The following is a 26,363-nucleotide window of genomic DNA, read 5'->3' as shown; positions in this document are numbered from 1 at the left end:
TAACCCCCTGCTCTAGTGGGTTTTCTCACTGAGACCTGAACACCTACTGCTTTCAGAAATGAGTTAGTCATCTTGCCAATGATTTGTTTTGCTTTTCATGCACACGTGAGAACATACACAAACACATCACGTGCATCACATAAATTCCAAAATTAATTTGACTTCTTACCACAGTTCCTAATCCTGCTGCTGTGAGCTGTACCATTGGGTAACAGTAATGAAAATGCTAGATGTGTTTGGTTCCATTTTTTTTTTTTTCTTTGAGATAGAGTCTTGCTTTGTTGCCCAGGCTAGAGTGAGTGCCGTGGCAGCAGCCTGGCTCACAGCAACCTCAATCTCCTGGGCTCAAGCAATCCTTCTGCCTCAGCCTCCCTAGTAGCTGGGACTATAGGCATGCGCCACCATGCCTGGCTAGTTTTTTCTATATATATTAGTTGTCCAATTAATTTCTTTCTATTTATAGTAGAGACGGGGTCTCATTCTTGCTCAGGCTGGTTTCGAACTCCTGACCTTGAGCAATCTGCCCACCTCGGCCTCCCAGAGTGCTAGGATTACAGGCGTGAGCCACTGCACCCGGCCTGGTTCCATTTTTTAATTTAAAAAATTTTTAAGTGTAAAAATGTTTAAATTCTCAGTTTCATCTGGGAATATAGATCAGTGGTTAAGACAGGAAATCTATGAATTATGAACTGAAACCGAGTGTGAAAAGTCTTAAATGAAGGAAAATTCAAATAATCTGAAACGGTAGAAAGTTGTGATAGCCTGGAATGTCTCTGAGACTCTCCACAAGGGAGGAATGAATTCAATCCAAGATCAAGCGGCAATCAAAAAAATCACAGGATGTACACAGAGGTTTCTTTAAAATATGGGTTTTGCCATGGAGATGCAAATGAGTATAAACATTGGTGTCTCTTATGCAGGAGAACCCTAGACAGTAATTACAGTAAACTTTAGTCTTGAAATATCATTGAAAAGCCAATCATACAGCAATACAATAATAGTAGGGGACCACAGCACCTTATGTTTGGCAACAGGTGGAACATCCAGACTGAAAATCACCAAAGAAACTATACTTTGGAACTTTGAAAACTATATAAATACATGGAAATTAAACAGCATACTTCTAAACAATGACTGAGTCAAAGAAGAAATTAAAAAGGAAACTAAAATATTTCTTGAGACAAATGAGAATGGAAACACAACATATCAAAACCTATGGATATGGTAAAAGCAGTTCCAAGAGGGAAGTTTATACACTAAATGCCTACATCAAAGAATTGGAAAAATCTCACATAAACTACCTAAGGTTAAATCTCAAGGAACTAAAAAAATAAGAACAAACTAAATCCAAAATTAGTATAGGAGGAAAGAAAGTAAGATCGGGGCAGAAGAAACCAAAAATATACAAGAGGTCAATGAAACAAAGAGTTGGTTTTTTTAAAAGATAAACAAAATTGACAAACCTATCTCTAGACTAAAAAGAAATTTTTAAATAAAATCAGAGATGAAAAAGACATTGTAACTGACATCACAAAAATACGAAGGATCATAAGAGACTATTAACTATATGCCAATAATTTGGAAAACCAAGAATAACTGGATAAATTCCTAGACACATAAAACCTATCAAAGTTGAATCATGAAAAAACAAACTCTGAACAGACTAATAAGGAGTAATGAGATTGAATCACTAATAAAAAGTGTCCCATCAAAGAAAAGCCAAGGACCTGATGGCTTCACTGCTGAATTCTACCAAATATTTAAAGAACTAATACCAATCGTTTTCAAATTAGTCCATAAAATTGAAGAGAGAATTCTTCCAAACTCATTCTACATGTCCAGCATCATGCCAATACCAAAACCAGACAGAGACTCAACAAGAAAACTAGAGGTCAATATCCATGATCAACATAGATGCAAATATCCTCAACAAAATAAGAGCAATCAGAATTCAACAGTACATTGAAAATGATTATTCACCATGACCAAGTGGGATTCATTCCAGGAAGGCAAGTATGGTTCAACATGTGCAAATCAATAAATGTGATACAACACAGTAACAGAATCAAGGGGGAAAAAAACCCTATGATTATTTCAATAGATGCAGAAGAAGCTTTGATAAAATTGAAGATCCCTTCATGATAAAAATTCTCAACAAATTAGAGGATAAAGGCCATATATGATAAACCCACAGCTAATATCATGCTGAACCAAGAAAAACTGAAAGCTTTTCCTGTAAGATCTGAAATAAGACAAAGATGTCCACTTCTACCACTTCTATTCAACATAGTACTGGAAGTTCTAGAAAGAGCAAGCAAGAGAAAGAAAGGGCATCCAAATTGGAAAGGAGGAAGTCAAATTATCCCTGTTCGCAGATGACATGATCATGTAGAAAACACTAGATCATCTAGAAAACACTAAAGACACCACTAAAAACTGGTATAAAACTAATACAAGAATTCAGTAAAGTTGCAGGATACCAAATCAGCATACAAAAAACAGCATTTCTATTTGCCAATAATGAACTATATGAAAAATCAAGAAAGGCTGGGTGCGGTGGCTCACGCCTGTAATCCTAACAATCTGGGAGGCCGAGGCAGAAGGATCACTCACGTTCAGGAGTTCGAAACCAGCCTGAGCAAGAGTGAGACCACGTCTCTACTAAAAAATAGAAATTAATTGGCCAATTAAATATATATATAGAAAAAAATATTAGCCGGGCATGGTGGCACATGCCTATAGTCCCAGCTACTCGGGAGGCTGAGGCAGGAGGATTGCCTGAGCCCAAAAGTTTGAGGTTGCTGTGAGCTAGGCTGATGCCATGGCACTCTAGCCTAGGCAACAGAGTGAGACTCTGTCTCAAAGAAAAGAAAAAAGAAAAATCAAAAAAGCAATTCCATTTACAGTGGCTACCAAAAAAATAAAATACCTAAGAATAAATTTAAGAATTTAAGTGAGTAAAATATATCTCCAATGGAAACTACAAAACAGTGATAAAAAGCAATTGAAAAGGATACAAATAAATAGATATTTTCATGTTCATGGGTCAAAATAATACTTTTAAAATGTTCATGCCACCCAAAGTGATCTAAGAATTCAGTGTAATCCCTACCAAAATGCCAAGGACATTCTTCACAGAAATAGAAAAAAATCTGAAATTTATATGGAAACCCAAAAGACCCCAAATAGCTGTAGCCAAAGCAAAGGAACATCTTGAGCAAAAAGAAAATCATACTATCTGACTTTAAAATACATTACAAAGTTATAGTAACCATGAGTAAACACCATGAGATTAGCATAAAAACAGGTTCATGGAAAAATGGAACCAAATAAAGAAACCAGTAATAAATCCACATCATTATAACAAGCTGATTTTCAACAAAGGCACCAAGAACACACATTGTGGAAAGCACAGTTTTTTCGATAAATGATCCTGGGATAACTAGGTATGCACATGTAGAAAAATAAAATTCATCTTTTTTGTCTCATCATATACAAAAATAAACTCAAAATGCATTAAAGACCCGAAACTATAAAACTACTAGAAGAAAACATGTGGAAAATGCTTCATGGCATTAGTCTGGTTAAGGATTTTTTGAGCAAGACCTCAGGAGCACAGGAAACAAAACAAAAATAGATAATTGGATTACATTAAAAATGAAAAATCTTCTGCACAACAAAGGAAATAATAGATTGAAGAGACAACCTACAGAATGGGAGAAAATATTTGCAAATTATGCATCTGACAAGGGGTTAATATCCAGAACATATAAGAAACTTCATAGCAAAAAAGCAAACAATCCGATTTTAAAATGGACAAAGGACTTGAATAGACATTTCTCAGAAGACATCATACAAATGACCAATAGGTACTTGAGAAAATGCTCAACATCACTAATCATCAGGGAAATGTAAATCAAAACCACAGTGAAATATAACCTCATCCCAATTAGAATGGCTATTTCAAAGAGACAAAAAATAGCAATTGCTGGTGTGGATATGGAGAAATAGGAACCCTTATACACAGCTGGTGGGAATGTAAATTGATAGAACCATTAAGGAAAACAGTATAGAGGTTCCTCAAAAAATTAAAAATAGAATTACCATATGATCCAGCAATTCTACTAGTGAGTATTTATCCAAAGGAAACAAAATCAGTATGTCAAAGAGATACCTGTCCTTGTATGTTTATTGTAGCACAATTCACAATAGACAAAATCTGGAATCAACCTAAGAGTTCATCAGTGAACAAATTAATAATGAAAATTTGGTGTGTGTATGTGTGTGTGTGTATATATATATGAAATATATAATGAAATAGTACTATAGACTATATAATGAAATAGTATTCATTATAGTATTCAATAGTATTTCATTATAGACTATATAATAAAATAGTACTCAGCTATAAAAGAATAAAATCCTGTTATTTGTAGCAACTTGGATGAACCTGGAGGACATCATGTTAAGTGAAGTAAGTCAGCTACAGAAAAACAAATATCACATCTTCTCAATTTTGGAATCTAAAAAAGCTGATCTCATCAAAGTACAGAGCAGAATAGTGGTTACCAAAGGCTGAGGAGGAGAAAAGGGAAAGGATGATGGGGAGACATTGGTCAAGGGGTACAAAATTATAGTTGGATAGGAGGAATAAGTTCTGGTATTCTATAGACAGTAGGGTGACTGTAGCAAACAATATTATGGTGTACATTTCAGAATAACTAAGAGAAGATTCTGAATAATGTTCTCACCACAAGGAAATGATAAATGTTTGGGATGATGAATATTCTATATACCATGACTTGCTCATTATACAGTATATGCATGTATGGAAACATCACACTGTGCCTATAAATATGTACAATTATTATATATAAAATTTTAAAAGCCAATCATATAAATCCTGAAGTTGTTAAGGCTAAGAGTAATATAGTGAACAGCATTAGCAAGAGTATCCTGAAGCTACCTGTGAGATCAAGTTCAGAAATCCTTGGAAAGAGAAACTCAAGTAATAGGAGAAATTTTAATGATACTCTCCATTGTAGATATGGTTTGGATATGTTGTCAGTCAAAGAGGCAGTTTAAGAAAGATGTCCTTAACAAGTAAGATCACCCTGTGACATGCCTCATTATGCTCAAAAGACAAGCATGAACCTCTGAGCAACTACAGTTAGCATGGTTACTTACCTCGTAGATTGGTAAAAGCCCAGATGTTGGTAGTTTGACCTCTTAAAAAAGATCATTGTTCTTTTTTATTTTTATGTTTGAAGATCTTTATTAAGACATCATTTACATAGCATAAAATTCACCCACTTTAAAGTATATCATTTAGTAGTTTTTAATATATTCACAGGGTTGGGCAATTATGACCACAATCAGTTTTATAATGGAATTGAAATTCGTAGGCAACCACTGAACTACTTTCTTTCTTTCTTGACTTGTCAGTACTAGATATCTCAGGTAAATGGAATCATACAATATGTGGCGTTTTTTGTGACTGCTTTCCCTTGGCACAATGTTTTCAAGGTTCATTTGTGTTGTAGTGCATGTCAGTACTTCATTCCTTTTTATAGTCAACTATTTCATTGTTTGGATATAAGACATTTTGTTTCTCCATTCATGAGCTGTCACATGTTTGAGTTGTTTCCACCTTTTGGCTATTATGAATACTGCTGCTATGAAAATCTGTGTACAAATTCCGTGTGGACATGTGTTTTCAATTCTTTTGGATCTGTACCTACAAGTAAAATTGCTAGGTCAAATGGTAACAGTATGTTTAACTATTTTTTTTTAAGAGATGGGGTCTCACTCTCACTTAGACTGGAGTACAATGATACGAACATACTTCCTTGTAACCTCAAACTCCTGGACTCAAGCTATCCTCTTTCCTCAGCCTCCTGAGTAGCTGGTACTAAGGAACGCACCACCATACCTGGCTAATTTTTTAATTTTTCTGTAGAGAGAATGTCTTGCTATGTTGCCTGGCTGGTCCTGAACTCTTGGCCTTAAGCGATCCTCCTATCTCAACCTCATGAACTGTTGGGACTACAGATGTGAGCTACCATGCCCGACTTCTATGTTTAACATTGTACATAATTGACAAACTGTGTTTCAACATGATTGTGCCATTTTATATTCCCACAAACAGTATATATGAGGATTCCAATTTCTCCACATCCTCATCAGCACTGGTTACTGTCTGTCTTTATTATAGTCATCCTAGTAGATGTGAAATGGCATCTTACTAAGGCTTTGATTTTCATTTCCCTGATGACCAATGATGTTAAGCATCTTTTCATATGCTTATTGGCCATTTGTGTATATTCTTTAGAGAAATGTCTATTTAGATCTTTTACTTGTCTTTAAATTGGACAGATCTTTGATCTTTATATGCCTGTTACATTGTAGAAACGTGACTGAATGCATAGTGACTGAATCAATAAAAGTATACATCACTATATAAAACTTTATATCCATAATTCCTATTATGAGAGAGTAATAATGTTTGTGAGAGCAGATATCATAATTGTCTTGGTAGTAATGGTTATGTATGCCCAGTGCCCAGAAGATTCTCTGACAGCATGGTATGGGATAGCTGTTCAAATGTTGATTGAGTGAATAAATGTTTGGTTGCAGTGTGTTTCATGATAACACAAATAACTAAAGAAGTTATCAATAAGATATGAGTATTTAATGGGGAGCATGATATGAACTGGAAAAGATGTGAATAGATAGTGTCAAATCCATGACCTGTAAAATAAGAGCCCAGGCCCTCCACACTTATTGGATATGCTGGTGGCTTACTTCCTGGGTCACTTGGCATGTGGTCCATTCACCTCCTAGTGTTTTCAGTGTTTATTTTGAATGGTGATGTCAATACTCATCTTCTAAAAATTGTCTTTTCTTAGAAAGAGAAATAGGTGCTACACAGATATATACTGGCTTAGAAGAGGGTGGCTAGCTAACTTGCTCGTTTTCCTCTTGGAAAGGACTTTTGGGTCCTTTTTTAATAAGTTTGGTGATGTTTTTGTGACCAGAAATATGCCATCGGAACTTAATTCTTGTGTCAATCTGTTGTAAAATGGGTTTTGTTATATGTCATTTTGCTTAAAGTCACAGTTTCCAAGAACCTACCAATGGTGTTAAGTGAAGACTTAACCGTATAATTATAAAACATTTGCTATTACAGGTCCTTTACAGGATCATTGTATTTAATTGTTACAGTGACACTATGAGGTGAGTACCATATTGTCACCATTTCACATATGAGGAAACTTAATCATATAGAGATTTAGTGGATGATTCCTAATACTCCTATATTTGGGAAAAACTGGGAGTAGCTGAAAAATCCTAAATCACCTGATCTTCTTCTACCCAGTGTCCATTATCAGAACACAGGAATGAAATGGCATTTTAGTATCAGTTATGGCTCGTGGTAATTTCGTGAAAGTCTGTATTATGCTCTCTTTAGGTATATCAAGATTGGAGATAAAGAATGTGAATTTAACAAGAACTTTCGCCTTATCCTTCACACAAAACTGGCAAATCCTCACTATAAGCCAGAGTTACAAGCTCAGACAACCCTCCTCAATTTCACAGTCACAGAAGATGGTCTAGAAGCCCAGCTGCTAGCAGAGGTGGTCAGTATTGAAAGGCCAGATTTGGAGAAGCTTAAGGTAAAAATGATTAAATCATCTACCAATGCTTGGATTGCCTTTGCTCCTTGTCAGAGATCAGTTGGTCAGATTACTGTGGATCTATTTCTGGGTTCTCCATTCTGTTCCATTGATCTATTTGTCTCTCCCTTCATCAATACCACACTGTGGTTTTATAGTAAGTCTTGAAGACAGGCAGTCTCCAATGTTGTTGTTGCTGTTGTTCCATATGCTCTTGGTGATTCTGGATCTTATGCCTTTTAATATAAACTTTAGAATTAGATTTTCAATAGCCACAAAATAATGTACTAGCATTTTTATGAATATTGTGTTGAATTCCATAAACTGTTAACAATACTGAGTCTTCTTATCCATGAACATGAAATGTCTCTCCATTTTTTAAATCTTCATTTTCTTTCCTCAGAGTTGATTTATATGTATTTCATTTTTATGGAGCTAATGTAAAAATGGTAGTATGTTTTAAATTTCAGATTACAGTTGCTCAATGCTGGTATAGAGAAAAGCAATTGGATTTTGTGTATTAATCTGTATCTTTCAAACTTGCTGTAATTGATTATTAGTTGCAGGAGGCCTTATGTCAATTCTTTGGGATTTTCTACAGAATGATCATGTCACGTGTGAACAAAGATTTTATTTTATTTTATTTTATTTTATTTTATTTTATTTTATTTTATTTTATTTTATTTTATTGTCTTACCGTACTAGTTAGGACTTCCAGTACAATGTTGAATAGGAGTGGTGAAAGGGAATGGTCTTGCCTTTTTCCTGATGCTAGGGGAAAAGTATCTTAACTTCTCACCATTAAGTATAGTATTAGTTGTGAGTCTCTTTTTTAGATGTTCTTTATCAAGTTGAGGAAGTTCCTCTCTATTTGTGGAGAATTTTTAATCGTGAATAAGTGTTGGATTTTATTAGATTTTTGTGCATCTATTGATATGACCATATTTTTCTTCTTTATCCTTTTATGTAGTTGATTACTTTACTTGACTTTTGAAAGTTGAATCACACTTGCATGTCTAGAATAAATCCTACTTGGTCATGGTGCTTGATTCTTTTTATACATTGTTGGATTTTATATGCTAATATTTTATTGAAGATTTTTATATCTGTGCGCATGAAAGATACTGGTCTGTAGTTTTCATTTCTTGTGATGGCTTTACCTGGTTTTGGTATTAGGGTAATGCTAGACTCATAGAATGAGTTAGGAATTGTTCCCTTTGCTTCTGTTTTCTAGAAGAAATTACAGAGAATTTACATTATTTCTTCTTTAACTCTTTTCTGTCAGTGAAATCATCTGGACCTGGTGCTTTCTTTTTTTGAAGATTATTGTTGAGTCAATTTTTTAAATAAATATAAGCCTATTGAGATTATCTGTTTGTCCTTGTGCAAGTTTTTGGTAGATTCTGTTTCCAAGGTATTGGTCCACTTCATCTAAGTTATCAAATTTGTGGGTAGAGAATTGTTTATGATATTCTTTTATTATCCTTTAATGTTCATGGAATCATTAGTGATGCCCCTCTTTCATTCCTGATATTAGTAATTGGTGCCTTCTCTCTTTTTTCTTGTTTAGCCTTCCTAGAGAATTATAAATTTTATTGACTCTTTCAAAGAACCAGCTTTTGGTTTTGTTGAAAAATCTATTGGTTTTCTGTTTAAAATTTAGTGGATTTATGCTCTAATTTTTATTATTTGTTTTCACCTGCTTGCTTTAGGTTTATATTTCTTTTCTTTCTCTGGTTTCCTAAAGTGAAAGCTGGATAGAAAACTTTAGATCTTCCTCTCTACTCTTCTAATATATGCATTCGATGGTACAAATTTTCCTCTATTTCCTCTAAGTACTGATCTTGTTGTATCTCACATATTTTTATATGTTGTATTTTTGTTTTCACTTATTTCAAAATATTTTTAAGTTTCTCTTGAGACTTCTTTGATCCATGTGTTATTTAGAAGTGTGTTATTTACTCTCCAAATATTTTGAGATTTTCAACCTATCTTTCTGTCATTGGTTTCTTTTTTTTTTGAAATAGAGTCTCACTCTCTTGCCTGGGCTAGAGTGCTGTGGCATTAGCCTAGCTCATAGCAACCTCAAATTCCTGGGTTCAAGCAATCCTCCTGCCTCAGCCTCCCAGTAGCTGGGACTACTAGCACATACCACCATGCCTAGCTAATTTTTTCTATTTTTAGTTGTTTAGTTAATTTCTTTCTATTTGTAGTAGAGATGGGGTCTCGCTTTTGCTCAGGCTGGTCTTGAACTCCTGAGCTCAAGTCATCCTCTCACCTCGGCCTCCCAGTGTGCTAGGCGTGAGCCACCATGCCCAGCCTGTCATTGATTTCTTATTTAATTTTGTTGTGGTCTAGGAGCATACTTTGATTTTTGTTCTATTACATTTTTTCAGGTCTGTTTAATGGCCCACTATTTGGTCCATCTTGGTGAATATTCCATGTGAACTTGCAAAAAATGTATATTTTGCTGTAGTTAGATGAAGTATTATATAAATGTCATTCAATCCAGTTGATTGATGATGTTGCTCAGTTCGATTTTATCTTTACTGATTTTCTACTTGCTAGATCTGTCAACTATGGATACAGGGGTTTTGAATTCTTCAACTGTAATAGTGGGCTTGTCTATTTCTCCTTGTAGTTCTATTAGTTTTTGCCTCATATATTTTGATACTCTTGTTAGTTGTGTACACATTAAAGATTGTTATGCTTTCTTGCAAAGTTGGTCCCTTTATTATATAATGCATTCTTTGTTCTCAGTAATTTTCCTTGTTCTAATATCTTCTTTTTCTGAAATTAATATAGCTTCTCCAGCTTTCTTTTGGCTAGTATTAGCATGGTATATCTTTGTCCGTCCCTCTATATTTAAAGTGGACATTTTTAGCTCAGTGTGGTGGCTCGTGCCTGTAATCCTAGCACTCTGGGAGGCCAAGGTGGGAGGATGACTTGAGATCAGGAGTTCAAGACCACCCTGAACAAGAGCAAGACCCCATCTCTACCAAAAATAGTAAAAATTAGCCAGGCATGCTGGCAGGTGGCTGTAGTCCCAGCTACTCAGGAAACTGAGCCAGGAGGATGGCTTGAGGCCAGGAGTTTGAGGTTGCAGTGAGCTGTGGATGAAGCCACTGCACTCTACCTGGGGCAATGGAGTAAGACTCTGTGTGTGTGTGTATAAATAAATTTAAGTAAATAAATAAATAAAAGTAAGTAAATAAAAAAAGTGGGCTTTTGTAGAAAGCAGATAGTTGGGTCTTGTTTCTTATCTACTCTGCCAGTCTCCTTTAATTGACTTATTTAGATAATTCACATTTAAAGAGATTATTGATATGGATTAAATATCTACTGTATTTTTTTACTGGTTTTTATTTACTATACTTGTTTCTTATTATTTTGTTTCTTTAACTTTTCCTCTCTTTCTGCCTTATCTGGTTTTAATTGAGCATTTTATATGATGCCATTATTTCTTCTACCTTAGCATATAAAATTAAAATTTTCTAAAAAAATTTAGTGGTTGCCTTAGCATTTGCAATATACATTTACAATAGAATTTACAGTTACAACTAATCTGATTCCATTTTCAGATAAAACTACCATCTCATTGCTAGTGCAGGTATATTTTAATAGAGTATTCTCATTAACTCCCTCTTATTTTTTATAATATTCATTTTATTTACCCATAAGGTATTGATAACCAAATACATTGCTGCTATAGTTAAACAGTTCAATTAAGAGTAAAATATAATATTTTACCTTCATTTATTCCTTTTTCTAGTGCTCTTTCTTTCTTATTATAGATATGAGTTTCTGACCAATATCATTTTCCTTCTCTATGAAGAAATTTTTTAACATTTCTTGTAAGGCAGTCAACTAGCAACAAAAGCCCTCAATTCTTGTTTGTCTAAGAGCATCTTTATTTCTCCTTCACTTTCAAAGGATAGTTTTGCAGAACATAGAATCCTTTGTTATTTTCTTCAATATTTTAAATATTTTACTTTACTCTTGCTTGCATATTTTCTCAAGAGAAGTTCCATGTCATTCTTATCCTTGTTTTACCATAGATAAAATGTTTTTTTCTGTGGATTTTTTGCCTGTCTTTGATTTTCTGAGGTTTGAATGTGGTGTGCCTAGGAGTTGATTATTTGGTATTTATCCTGCTTAATGTGCTGCATCCTGGATCTGTGGTTTAATGTCTGTCACTAATTTTGAAAAATTCTTAGCCATTATTACTTTCACTATTTCTTCTGCTTTTTTCCCCTCTTTCTTCTCCTTGTAATTATCTCACAGTTCTTGGATATTCTTTTCCTTTTTTTAAAATTCTTTTTGATTTTCAGGTGGAGAAGTCTCTATTGACATATCTTCAGTGTCACTAATTCTTCTCTTGACTATGTCTGCCCTACTGATGAGCCCATCAAGAGTGGCTTCATTTCTGTCAAAGTGGTTTTTATTTCTAGCATTTCCTTTTGATTCCTTCTCAGAGTTTCTATCTCTATACTTACATTGCCCATGTAGTCTGGCATATTGTCCACATTTTCCAATGAAGTCCTTAGCATATTCAGTTATTTTTAATTCCCAGTCTGATAATTCCAAAATGTTTGCCATATATGAGTCTTGTTCAAAGGTTTGCTTTGTCTCTTCAGACTGTGGGGTTTTTTGTTTGTTTGTTTCTTTTGCCTTTTAGCATACTTTGTCAAAAGCCAGGCATGATATAATGGGTAAATGGAACTAAGGTAAGTAGTGCTACCTTAGTTGTGAGGTATTAAGTTTATTCGGGTAGCAGTTAGGCTGTATTTAATGTTTGCTGTAGTTGTGGGTGTCATGGACTTCAATTTAATCTCATGTTCTTGTTTTTGTTTCCCCTGTTGTCTTTGGGTTTCCCTAAACACTCCTTCTTAAATAGAGTCTGTGTTTTATAGCTCTCTCAGTTGTAATACAATGATATTATACTAAAGTCTGTTGATGTGTTGGTAAGGTATTGGGGAGGGGAAGCATTTTTTAATCTTATGATTAAATCTCAGGGTTTTTTAGTAGGCCCAAGTCACTAGGATGTGACCTTCAGAAGAGCTACTTAGCCTTTCTATGTGAGACAGGAAGTGTGGAAGGGGTTGAGTTGTCTAGCTGCCCTTCCCCTAAATCAGATTAGGCACAGGCCCAGTAGTTTCTTTTGTGGGCAGACTTTTGTTAAGGAGAGCAGAAAGCTTTCATATTCATTAATAAAATGGTTACTTTTCCCCTGGGCTTGTTTCAGAATGGCTACTTTTCTCCTCTTCAGCCCAAAGCAGAAGTGGATTTTCTTTGGTCTTCATTTTGAGAACCTCTACTCCTGGAGGTAAAACTCACAAAAGTACGGAGGGCCCCCTACCGGGAGCTTTTAACTCTAAAGCTCTGCCTCCAGCAATTAGCCAATGACAGTTTAAGCATTCCCAATAAGTTGTGATTCTCCATATCTGCCTGTTTTCAGGGGGAGGCAGTTTGCTGTGTAATTTCAGTTCTCTGATATATGTATGAAGTATTATCGATTAGCTTTTTTCTTGTTGTGAGGACAGAAATGAGACTTCCAAGCTCTTTACCCGTTGGGGCAGACACCAGAAGTTTCTGATGTTTTCTTAAACAGATTCTTCCTACAGGTTCATGATGTTAAATGACCATGATAAGTATTCATACTCTACACCGAGGAGCGCAACCAGATCTTAACATACCTTCTGAATTTTTTTAAGGAATTTAAAAAAATTATCATTATGGTTTTACTGTTAAATGTGTTTCTCATACACACACACACACACACACACACACACACACACACACACACACTGATCCCATGAAGTTTGTGATTAAGGAAACTCTACGTAAAGAACATGTATTTAACCACCATTTCTCGTGCTTTTCTTGGCTTGTATTAGTTGGTTTTGACAAAGCACCAAAATGATTTTAAGATCGAGCTGAAATATCTGGAGGACGACCTCCTTCTGCGTCTTTCTGCGGCAGAAGGCAGCTTTCTGGATGACACCAAACTGGTAGAGAGATTAGAGGAGACAAAGGCCACTGCAGCAGAGATAGAACGCAAGGTAGGGAAGGGCAGATGACACCTGGGAATTTTAATGTTTTGTTTGAATGCAATGCTTGGAGTAACAGTGTAATCAGACTCGGTAATTCCTTTAAGAGGACTGACTTGTGGAGTTCAGGTCATTTAATAAACTACCCTTAAAAATTGGACTATGGGATTCTGCCTGGACATGGGATAATTAAACATGTGCATCTCCCAATTCCATAAAGCTCCGATCATTCAAATTAGACTGTCAGGCTACTATTATTCCAGGACCAAATTTTAAGAAAATTGCAGCCTGCTGGCTTATATGGTCCAAAACCTAAAAAGGCTTAGCATCAAGCTCTGGCAAACTGACATCCCATAGTCTCTCTGCAGGTTCCCCAGTCTGTTGGACATTTTAGAGAAATGCTTAGAGTTGAAGTTTTGTTTACAGACCTGCAGTGGCAGGAGACTGAGCAAGGGATGGTCCCCTGCTGTACTCAGATGCATTATTCACCCCGAGAAAATGACATTTCCTAAAAGCCAGTAAAAGTTTTCATTGAGCAGGCTTCCTGCTAATGTCCAACATGAGTCCCAGTATGCCTTATGTGTGGTGTGCACTTTGGACTTTCACAAGTGGCCGTTAACCCTTACCATTGTTTCAAAATCAGAATTAGACCCTTATTTGCTTTCTGAAATATCCTCATTACTAAGTAATCTATTAATTACCCAGCAGAGGCTGTGTTGTCACCACACATCCAATATATTTGTCTTAAATTAAGCAAGGAAGTGGAATCCCAAATTACTCCAGCGCTTTAAGTAAGTGAATTCTAGGTGGCTCCTAAGATGGTAAAGATTAGGGGCAATTAAGTAAATTAGGTCTTAGCTTGGAAGTTAACTTCTAATTGTCTCTTAAAATGTCTCTTCCTATCTTCTTAATGTATCACCGTGTAGTGACTTCCCTGTCTGCCCCACACTTTATTTCCTCTTTTACACATTTATTATGAATTGAGTCTATAGAAAAGGTTGGGGAAAATATTGTGTCTTATGAAAGTAACAGACCAGCGGTAGTCCTAAATAAAAGAAATAGGTATATGAGCCTTGAGTAAAAATTAATATGTTGGTTGAGGATGGTGGTGGTTTTTTTAAAATTCTCTCTCTTTATGTTCCCAGAGGCTAATGCTAAGTGTAAATATATGAGCATATGGATGGCCTGGTGCAAAGTTAGAATTAGACATGAGAGTCTACATATAAAAAGTCCTTTTAGTAAGCATTGCTATTGGATGTATTATTGACCTTGACCGCTTTTGTATACCTTGTTGCCTAATAAAGTTACTGGCATTGAATTGACCCAGCAGACCTGTAAGAGCCATCCCTGAGAGGCGATATAGCTGGGTTATTAAGCCTTGAAAGAGAGAGGGGAGGCAGGAAGGTGACATTACTCAGAAACAAATTCTGTAGAACCAAACACAATTACGTTTGTTTAATCTGCAACCTGTAAAACAGCTAGAGTTATGTCCATTCTCATTGCAACTCAGTTTATGAAAAAAATTATTTAAAAATCAGAATTTAATGATTTTGGAAAAGCTCAAGCACTAAGATGCCATGCATGTTGTCTGTTTTAATACTCATTATTTGTCTGGATAGGTACAGAGACTGTGAAGAGTAAGTTACTTTTTTTGATCCCAACATAGGTGATTGAAGCCAAAGAAAATGAAAGAAAAATCAACGAGGCCCGAGAATGTTACAGACCAGTGGCAGCAAGAGCATCTCTTCTTTATTTTCTTATTAATGACCTCAGAAAAGTCAACCCCATCTATCAGTTCTCTTTGAAGGTAATGCTGAATAAGCTAAGAAAAATTGAAAACTTCAAGAGTTCAAGTCGTTTCTGGAAATTTGGAACTTATTTTTAAGTAATCGGTGTACCTGGGTAAGGGGTCATGAGGATCTAGTTAACAACAACAAACAAAATCCTCATTCTCTCAGGAACTTTCATTTATAATTTTCAGTAAGGTAATTTTGAGGTAATTGAACTATCACTATGATGTCATACTGTATTTGTGTATTGTTCCTAAACAGACTCTTAAAGGGGTTATTAAATATAAGGGAATTTTTCTTGGGGCTCCTATTTTGTCTTTGTGAAATGTGATTTGGAAAGAGCTTGCTCAATATTTCTTTGATAAAGAGAGTAAAAGAATGAAAACAACTATTTATTAAGCTGCTATTCCAGGTAAGGCACATTTATACTTTGGCTCATATTTTAATCCCTATAACATCCCAAAAAAGTATATAACTTTATCCTCATTAAAAAATAAATAAAACTAATATTGTTTAGACTTCAAATAGCTCAAGGGTTTATATTTTATAGTTGTTAAGAGCCAAGATTTCCACCTGTGCTGTTTGATTTCAAAGTCTATATTCTATACCTCATTCCATTCTGCCTTTGGGCAGTATTCATTCATTTCCTTCATCAACCTTTAGACAAATATTTATGGAGATCAATCATCATGCCAAATGCTTGTCATTAGGGTACACTCTTGAAAAAATATATATGGGTGGAGATATCTATCTCTATATCTATAGATATCTGTGTCAGTAGATATACAAGTATATGTCCACTTTTATAAACATATTCATGTTTATAAAGTAAGCTATATCCATGTGTATAAAAGTGATATGTACAGTGAGAGAGAGTAGGGATGCAGGAGCTGTTTTACTGGGGACTCAGGGAAGGCCTCCCGGAGGAAGTAATATTTTAGCTGATTCCTGAAGGGATACGTAGGATTTAGCCATATGAAGAGTGTTTGGGAGAAAACAGGGATGCAGGAGGTATGGAAGAATTTGGGATGCCAGGTAGTGAATGGCTCTCTGTGGGTGGAAGGTAATGAGTGAGAGGAAGGGGGCAAGAGACAAATCCAAGGACGTGGGAATATCTTGATCACACAAACCTCACAGGCCACATTAGGGATCTTGGATCATATCCTGTGTGCAACAAGAAGCCAGTGAAAGGTTTCAAGCAATGGCTGATGAGATGACACAAGACTCAGAGACTTCAGATATGATTTGAAGCCAGGATCATCAGTTCTTGGAGATGGGTTGGACGTGGGCAGTGAGGAAGAAGAAAGGGTCAAGCATAGCTAGCAGGTTTCCTAGCAGCAAAAATACTGACAAGCACCATGTCGTTGAAATATGGAACAGCAACAGTATATGACAGGGGTACTAAAACTAAATCAGTAGTGTCAGCCCAGAATTACCCAAATGCCAAAACTATACTAAGGCATTACAAGGAAAAAAAAAAAAAAAACTACAGAGCTGTTCCCGTGGTGAACATGTTACAAAACTCCTCCAGAAAAGACTGGCCACTGAATCCAACCATATATGTGAATAAAAAGCATAATACATTATGACCAGGTAGAATTTATTCCAAGAGTGCAAGTTGGTTTAACATTCAAAAATCATACAATGTAATTCATCGTATTATCAGAATGAAAGAAGAAAACCATATGATCCTAGGCTGGGCGCAGTGGCTCACGCCTGTAATCCTAGCTCTTGGGAGGCCGAGGCGGGTGGATTGCTCAAGGTCAGGAGTTCAAAACCAGCCTGAGCAAGAGCGAGACCCCGTCTCTACTATAAATAGAAAGAAATTAATTGGCCAACTGATATATATATAAAAAAATTAGCCGGGCATGGTGACGCATGCCTGTAGTCCCAGCTACTCGGGAGGCTGAGGCAGGAGGATCGCTTGAGCCCAGGAGTTTGAGGTTGCTGTGAGCTAGGCTGATGCCACGGCACTCACTCTAGCCTGGAAAACAAAGCGAGACTCTGTCTCAAAAAAAAAAAAAAAAAAACCATATGATCCTTTCAATTAATGCCAAGAACTTGACAAATGGCAACACATGTTTTTAAAAAGGAAAAAAAAAACCTCTCAACTAATGAGGAAGAGGTGGTAACTTCTCAATGTAATAAAGGCATCTACAAAAATCTATGCCTAACATTTTACTTAATGTTGAAAAGTGAAATGATTTACCCTAAGATGAGGAATAAGACAAGGATATCTTTCTCTTGGCACTTCTATTCAACACTGCACTAGAAGTTATAACCAGTGCAATAAGACAATAAAAAGCACAGAGATTTAAAGAGAAGAAAAAAACCATTTTTTTACAGGTAACCTGATCACATATGTAGAAAATACTAAGAATTCTACAAAAAAAGGCACTTAGAGTAACAAGTACAGTATGTCTTTAGCAATATTATAACATATAAAGTTAATATACAAATATTTTGTATTTCTACCTATAAAGAAGAAACAATTAGAAAATAAAATTAATAACTCGGTACTACTTACAATGGCTTCTAAAGCCACGAAACTCTTAGGAATCATTATAATAAAATGCATGCAAGGTTTATATACTAAAAACTATAAAATATTGTTGAGCAAAACTAAAAAAGGCCTAATTAAATAGGGAGATATACCAATTCTCAACTGTAATACCCAATATTGTTAAGACCATGTGGAATAAAATAAACCTCATCTATTATATCACATTCTACAAAATTAATTCAAAATGAATTGGCTAAGCTATAAAATCTCTAGAAGAAAAAATAAGACAAAAACTTTGGACTTTGGGTTAGGCAAATATTTCTTAGGACACAAGAGAAAGCAAAAAAAAAATTGATAAAATGAACTCTATCAAATTTAAAAGTTTATGGTTTTCAAAAGACATTGTTAAAAAAATAAAAAGGTAAGCCATAGACTAGCAAACACAATATTCCCAGTATATGTATCTAACAAAGAAATTGTATCAGAATATATAAAAAACTCATCCAACTCAGTAATGAGTTGAACAGACATATATAATAAGACACATGTATTATCCATAAGCATATTAAAAATTTTTCATCAGTCACCAGAAAAATGCAAAATGAAGCAGAATGAGGTACTACTATATACTCAGTAAAGTGGCTAAAATGTTACAAGACTGTCAGTACCAAGCATAGCACAGGTAAGGGTACTGCACTTCTCTTAGATTGCTGCAAGTAATGCAATGGTAAAACATTTTGGAAAACAGTTTTGTAATTTCTAATAAAGGTAAATATACAGTTACAGTATGATCTTGCATTTTGACTCTACATATTTACCTTGCATTTTTACTCTACATAAGAAAAATGAAGACACATGTCTACAAAAAAATTGTTAACAAATGTTCGTAGATACTTTATTCATAATAGCCAAAATTTGCAAAGAACCCAAAATTTGCATAACTATTCTCTGGCAGGTGAATGCCACAAGTAGAAAATTTCACACCTGACCTCATGTGTTTCATGCACAAAATTATTAAAAAGCATTGTTTAAAATTATCTTTAGGCTATGTGTATAAGGTGTATATGAAACATAAATGAATTTTGTGTTTAGACTGGGTCCCATCCCCAAGATACCTCATTATGTGTATTCATGTATTCCAAAATCAAAAAAAATCCAAAACATTTCTGGTCCCAAGCATTTTGGATAAGGGACCCTCAACCCTGTACTTTGTTAATACCTCCTTTCCAATATGTGCTGCACATGTCTGTCATTGCAGGGTTTTACTCTCACTCAAATATATGCACTTAAAGGTAAATCAGTCTGTGGTCTCTGGTCCCTGTCCACCAGCCAAAAATATTTTATATTTATAGCTATGTATGTATAATATATATATATATTTAAATTCATGTCCATATATAGAGACAGAGATATAAAAATCCTAAGGTCCCATTATTACTAAGAAATGAAATAGAGTAATAAATATCAAGATTGACTTTAAAAGGAAGAAAAGGCCAGGCCCAATAGCTCTTGCCTGTAATCCTAGCACTCTGGTTGGCTGAGGCAGGAGGATTGATGATGAGGCTGAGGCAGGAGCTATGATGATGCCACTGCACTCTAGTTAGGGCAACAGAGCAAGGTTCGGTCTCAAAAAAAAATAAAAGAGAGAGAGAGAACCAAAGGGCATCTTAAAAGTACACGGATAGAATAGCAAAACAACAAAAATAACAACTAGATTAATAAATAGGCTAAGGACTTAAGTAGACATCTCTTCAAAGAAGATATACAAATGACTAACAACCATATGAATTAATGTTCAACATAACTAATTGTTAGGGAGATGCAAATCAAAACCACAATGAGATAACACCTCACATCCATTAGGATGGTCACTATCAAAAAATAAAATAAGTGTTGGTGAGGACTTGGAAAAATTGGAGCCTTTGTGCACTGTTGGTGTGACTGTAAAATGGTGCAGCTGCTAAGGAAAACACTATAGCAGCTTCTCAAAAATTAAAAATAGAATTACCATATGATCCAGCAATTCTGCTCCTGGCTATATATCCAAAGAAAGAGGGTCTCTAAGAGATGTCTGAATACCCATATTCATACCAGCATTGTTTAGCCAAAAGGTGGAAGCAACCCAAATGTCCATACATGGATGAATGGATTAACCAAGGGTGGTATGTACATGCAATGGAATATTATTTAGCCTTAAGAATGAAGGAAATTCTAACACACGCTACAACATGTATGAACCTTAAGTACATTGTCCCAAGTGAAAGAAGCTAGTCACAAAAAGACTGGATGATTCCACTTCTATGAGGTACCTAGAGTAGTCAAACTCATAGAAACAGAAAGTAGAATGGGGGTTGCCAGAGACTGGGGGAGAAGAGAATGGACAGTTGTTTAATGGGTACAGAGTTTCAGTTTTGCAAAATAAAAAAGTTATGGATATTGGTTGCACAACAGTGTTAAGGTACTTAACGCTACTGAACTTAATGTATGTACACTTAAAATTGTTACGATGGTAAATTTTATGTGTATTTTACCACAATTAAAAATAAAAACCATTTTTTTAAAAAAGTACATGAGCAGAGGGAGAGAGGATGGTGCAGTTCACTTGCTAGGAAGGAGATGTGGGCCGATTTCATGGACTCGTATTAGTGATACTCAGTAACCACAGTAGACACTTCATGAGCATGTACCATGTGCCAGAAACTGTTTCAAGAGCTTGTACTGTCATCCTAAAAATCCTCCTCTCCCTATAGATAAAACTTCAAACTGTCACCCCATGTGTCTGGGGCTAGTTAGACATCCAGGCATCGATTGTCACCCTTTAACGGTCGCATTAACTTTCCCAGGCTTTTAACGTGCTGTTCCACAGAGCGATCGGGCAGGCTGACAAGGTAGAAGACGTGCAGGGGCGCATCTCTGTCCTTACAGAGCGCATCACCCACGCCATCTTCCTATGCACCAGCCAGGCGCTGTTTGAGAAGGACAAGCTCACCTTCCTGTCCCAGATGGCTTTTCAGGTAAGGAGATCAGTTGCTCAAAAGCATCCCCAGAACCAAAGGCAGACACCTCTGCTTATTATGTCTTTTACTCCTGCAGGAAAGCGCAGGCACCTCTTTTGGAAGCCCTTGGTGGCTTGCAAAGAGTCTGCGTTTTTCCTACAGGGAGCTTGGGCGTGTGACAGTCTTCTCCTTGGTCCCAGTGCTTTGGTTTGGGTGGGTGTGTGCATTAAGCTCCTGCCACAGCCGTCGTCCTGAAAAACACCAATGAGACAGTCTCTTCACCTTCTTGGGTCCCATAAAGAACTGTGCAGGTAGTACCAGGAAGATTCTTTGAGATCAAGGTTATATGTCCAGATCTGAGTAGTCCTGGGAGTTTCTCAGAGTCTTTTTAGAAAACAGTGAAAGGGGGTGGGCATGGTGGCTCACACTTGTAATCCCAGCACTTTGGGAGGCCGAGGTGGGGGGATCACTTGAGGCCAGGAGTTTGAGACCAGCCTGAGCAACATAGTGAGACCCTATTGATACAAATTTTTTTAAAAAAAATTAGCCAGGTGTGGTGGTATGTGTGTAGTCCCAGCTACTCGGGAGAGACTGCGGCAAGAGGCTGGCTTGAGCTCAGGAGTTTGAGGTTGCTATGAGCTATGATGATGTCATTGCACTCCAGCCCCGGCAACAGAGGAGACCCTGTCTCCAAAAAAAAAAAAAAAAAAAAAAAAAAAAAAAAAAAAAAGACAGTGAATGGGTTCATCCATGCTATAGCAAATGACAGAATTTCTTTCTTTTTTAAAGTTGAATAGTATTTCATTCTGTATAGTTAATGTAGTTTTCAAAATTGCTATTAGAGTAGATTTTAAATGTTCTCACCATAAAAAAAAATGATATCTGGGGTGATGGATGTGTTAATTAGCTTGATTTAACCAATCCATGATATAAACATATATCAAAGCATCGCATTATGCTCCATAAATATGCATAAAATTATTTGTCAACTAAAGATAATACTAAAATTAAAAAACACACATACACAATGGTGAATGGGTAAGGAGAGCTCCAGGGTTTTCACTCCACCTTCAGTGATTCCGGTTTCTTTTACTCTTTTTCATAAGGCCTTGTACAAAAGACTTTGTTCAAATAAAGATGTCCATGATATGGAAAAAACAAAACAAAACCTTGAGGACCACAGTTTTGGATAAAATAAAAATGTCCTTTCATTCGCTAGTTTGCTACATGGCATTTTCCATTAGTCCAAACCTTAAAGTCTGTGTCTTACCTATTTTATATCCTCCAAAATGCCTTGCCCAAAGGCACTTTATAAACACCTGTAGTTGATAATGATAAACTGTGACTTCTCTTTCAATATTGTTTGTATTCATGGATTCCTTTGGATTCTATAAGAATATATGAATACGGGTGTTTTAGAATGTATGCAATAAACAGGAGCAAGGCATTACAAAATGAAACGCTTGTTTTTACACATACCTTTTATTAACAGGAAAAGGCCAAGGGTGATAATACATGACATGTACATCTATTGGAAACTTCCCTTTGGAAGCCATAGATAAATTTTAAGCTGTCCCAAATTCTGACAGTCTAGTAAATCACAGCTTCTATACTGATGATTACTTGTTTTTTGAAATAAACTAAATTAAGAAAAATTAATTATCCAATAAAATAAAATATTATTTTAATGCATCCATGATGCATTTTGAAACATCTAGAATTTTAAAATAGAATAAACTAAAAAAAAATCTACCTGTTTAACTTTGTATTATAGTTTCTATATGGGAATTAGAAATACTTCATTTTTACCCTCTAAAAGGTACTAAGGCCTTTTTATCAATTCTGTAATCAGAATTTCTAAATTTTGTTCCAATTCATTATGTGTTTCAGTTGTGCCTGGAAAACAATTTCTCATTTTTTTCAGTCTCACATATAAGAAAAATCTTTCACATAGCTCATAGTTTATTGATTATAATTTCTATATCAGAATTGACTTTTAATATTAGCTCTACCTTCTGTTTAGTAATTCAGTCCATTGTCACCTGAGGCTTTCTCATTTTGTATAATGAGTTTTAAGACAGGTTTGATCTATCAGCAGAAGACTAAATAGGAAAGCATATTTCAAATATGTTGCTCATAGGATAGGTGTTAGGATTGGAATGAATCATCCATTTTAATTATTTTTTATTAGATTTCCAATCATGGTTGTGAGATCCTGGACATAATCTAAGATTCCCTATTTCAGCTATAGGACAGACATCTGCCAGAATTGTTAGCAGGCTTGCTTTTGCCTTTTCAATCATGTCTGTTAAATGGTAACTGCTTTCTGTGCCATGATTTTGATGTAAACCAAATAATCCTTTTCAATTCTGTCTATCAAGATTTTGCTGAGAAAGAAAGAGATTGACCCCCTTGAACTGGATTTCCTACTTCGATTCACAGTTGAACATACTTATCCAAGTCCTGTTGACTTCCTAACGACTCAGTCATGGAGTGCTATCAAGGTATGTAAGGAACATGGCTTCTCAATTTCTAAATCTTGTTTCTAATATTAGGCCTTTCCAATGTAGAAATGTAGTTTAAAGAATACAGGTGATGGGCCGGGCACGGTGGCTCACGCCTGTAATCCTAGCACCCTGGGAGGCCGAGGCGGGCGGATTGCTTGAGGTCAGGAGTTCAAAACCAGCCTGAGCAAGACCCCATCTCTACCAAAATATAGAAAGAAATTAATTGACCAACTAAAAATATATATACAAAAAAAATTAGCCGGGCATGGTGGTGCATGCCTGTAGTCCCAGCTACTAGGGAGGCTGAGGCAGTAGGATCACTGAGCCCAGGAGATTGAGGTTGCTGTGAGCCAGGCTGACGCCACGGCACTCACTCTAGCCTGGGCAAGAAAGTGAGACTCTGTCTCAAAAAAAAAAAAAAAAAAAAGAATACAGGTGATGATATATTAGATACCTCTTACTCGAGGGGGGAGGGTGGCATGGGCAATATATGTAACCTTAACACTTGTACCCACATAATAGGCCAGAAGAAAAAAAAAAGAAAAATATACAAAGAAAATAAAAAATATATATATTTACTGTGGTGTTATTTAATTAATCTGTATATTATTAAATTGATTATTGTCTTATTTGGAAATCAAACAGCTTTTAACTCATGTATGGGTAGAAAATTTATTAATAAATATGCACAGTCTGTCAGGACCTTGGATAAAAGTCAAGTGATATAAATGAGAATTTTTCTTAAATCTAACTTCTTTGTTTTCTTCTTTTTATTATATTTGTCCACTTTTTCTAGTTTTTCAAATTATATTACAGTGCAGTAGTTTATTCTCATTGCAAAATGTTTAAGCACATCAGAATATTAGAGAGAAAAAAGTGAAAGTCATTTTTCAGCTGTAGTTATCAATCCTTATTCCATTTTTCTGTCAGAAGGTTCTACTGTTAAGAGTTTATGCTCCAAGACTCTGGAGTTTCATAACGGTGTTGAACATATGCTGAGTCTGCCCTGCTCTTTTCTCTAAGAAAACATTTCTATGCATTGAAAATAACCGTCTTATTCCTTTTTATAGTATGTTTGGATTTTGTTTTTTTAGTAAGTATTTTTGATTTAGGTTGTCCACTTTCGAATTCTAAGTTCAAGTTCAAATGCGTATCAGTCAGGATCTCAGAAGAAAACTCATGGCACATTCAAAGTGGTGATAAAGAGATTCAACTAAGAGCATATTTTTGTAGTATGAGCAATCAACCCATAAGGGTAAGGGAAGCAACCAGGAATGGGGAAGGAAAAAGGGAAGAACTGCTGAGAAATGAAGTTACGAGAAGGAACCAACCTATAGGAGCTGTGGCCTTTGGCAGAAGAACATAGTCCCTGCTAAACCACATCCCAGCAGAAAAGAGCTGGGGAGGAAACAACCCCTCCTCTCTCTTCTCTAGTGCTGCAGTCTCCTGCCATTGTCTTCCTTTGGCCAAACCCAGTGGAGCCAGAGATCTGGGGAACTTAGTTCAAATTGTCCTTTGAGCTCACCTTCTACACAGAGCAGAAAAGGGTGCAGGGTAAATCTGAAAGGAAAGCAAAGACCATCCAGTGAAATTTGTTTAGATTAGATACATGCACAAGTCTTTATCTCAAGGCATATCGTTCACCCATTCTCACCTATTTCCCTACTGTTTCCCAGGCAGTTGCCCTTATAGAAGAATTTCGAGGCATAGACCGAGATGTGGAAGGATCTGCCAAGCAGTGGAGGAAGTGGGTAGAATCCGAATGTCCAGAGAAAGAAAAGTTACCACAAGAATGGAAGAAGAAAAGTTTAATACAGAAGCTGATTATTTTGAGAGCACTGCGTCCTGACAGAATGACATATGCTCTCAGGTGGGGCTGCTGGCATTTTTGGAAATGCAAGTTAATATAGAGTAAACCTAGTCTTAGGGGTTAGAAGTATCTGGTGTGGAGGTGTTTACTGTCCATATTCATGGGAAGTGATTCTGCTGAGATTTAGATATTATAATGACTGCTATTGTTAAAATTGGCTAACCACTAAACAGCGTGCTAGTCTGTAGGCAGGCTCAGCACATTCTTCCTGAAAAGCTTCATTCTGAAATCAGTAGGGGAGATGGAGAACTGATGGAAATATTCTTGGAAGAGAGATGGGTGTCAGCAGAGTTCAGAGGCCAGGAGCATGAATTATCCAAGTGTAATTTCCATGGACTTTATTCAGTGGTGGCATTTTGGCTCCAAAGATTTTGCATGTCAAACAAAAATGAATTCCTTTCGTGGAGACACCGTAGTCCTACAACGTTACAACCAATGCAATTTAAAAGCAGAAACCCCTGTCTACATCTTGGTTCAAGTGTCCGTTTCCTTTGCCCTCTTAGCTTCTAAATGGTAATTTGCTGCTTAATTCACACAAGTCTTATTCTAATTTGAATTCACCAACCAAAGAGTTCTCAACTTCCTTCCCTATTGTGCTCCTCTTTTTTTCAGCCATATTCATGTGCCTCAAGGTTTTTTTTTTTCCCTTCGCTTTGTCTAGTTCGACCAATTTTCCCTTTGCAGGAGCCTCTGCCGAAGCCTACTTTACAAGTTAATTCTGCTTAGTAGTACTTACTTTCTGCTGAATTTGATGCTGCTGGAAAATAATCCCTGCTTAATTGAGCTTCCCTGTGTTAGAAACACCCCCAAAAGCATTTGTATATTCATGAGAAGCCCAGCAGGCTGGAAAATTGCACTGTGGCAAATCTAATAAACTGTTAATAAGAAATGGGGGAATCTGGCAGGGGATTTGGGGGATACAAAGCCATCAGCAGGCTGATGTTACTCAGGGAGGGGGTCTCAGGAGCCCC

General features: G+C 36.0%; 1 protein-coding gene across 1 annotated transcript in view; it reads left to right on the top strand.

Moving 5' to 3' along the window:
- The window catches only part of DNAH11 (dynein axonemal heavy chain 11), a 311,756-nt gene that overhangs the window by 250,869 nt on the left and 34,524 nt on the right, over nt 1-26,363 (top strand). Inside the window, exons 66-71 of the mRNA XM_076006379.1 lie at nt 7,472-7,676; nt 13,574-13,738; nt 15,393-15,533; nt 20,863-21,033; nt 23,397-23,519; nt 25,199-25,392. Coding sequence (XP_075862494.1) covers nt 7,472-7,676; nt 13,574-13,738; nt 15,393-15,533; nt 20,863-21,033; nt 23,397-23,519; nt 25,199-25,392 — 999 coding nt within the window. The remainder of the gene's footprint in view (nt 1-7,471; nt 7,677-13,573; nt 13,739-15,392; nt 15,534-20,862; nt 21,034-23,396; nt 23,520-25,198; nt 25,393-26,363) is intronic.

This window comes from Microcebus murinus, chromosome 9 (assembly GCF_040939455.1).
Source record: "Microcebus murinus isolate Inina chromosome 9, M.murinus_Inina_mat1.0, whole genome shotgun sequence".
NCBI lineage: Eukaryota > Metazoa > Chordata > Mammalia > Primates > Cheirogaleidae > Microcebus > Microcebus murinus.
The sequence above is the reverse complement of the archived record's forward strand: the minus strand, read 5'-3'. Positions and strand labels throughout refer to the sequence as shown.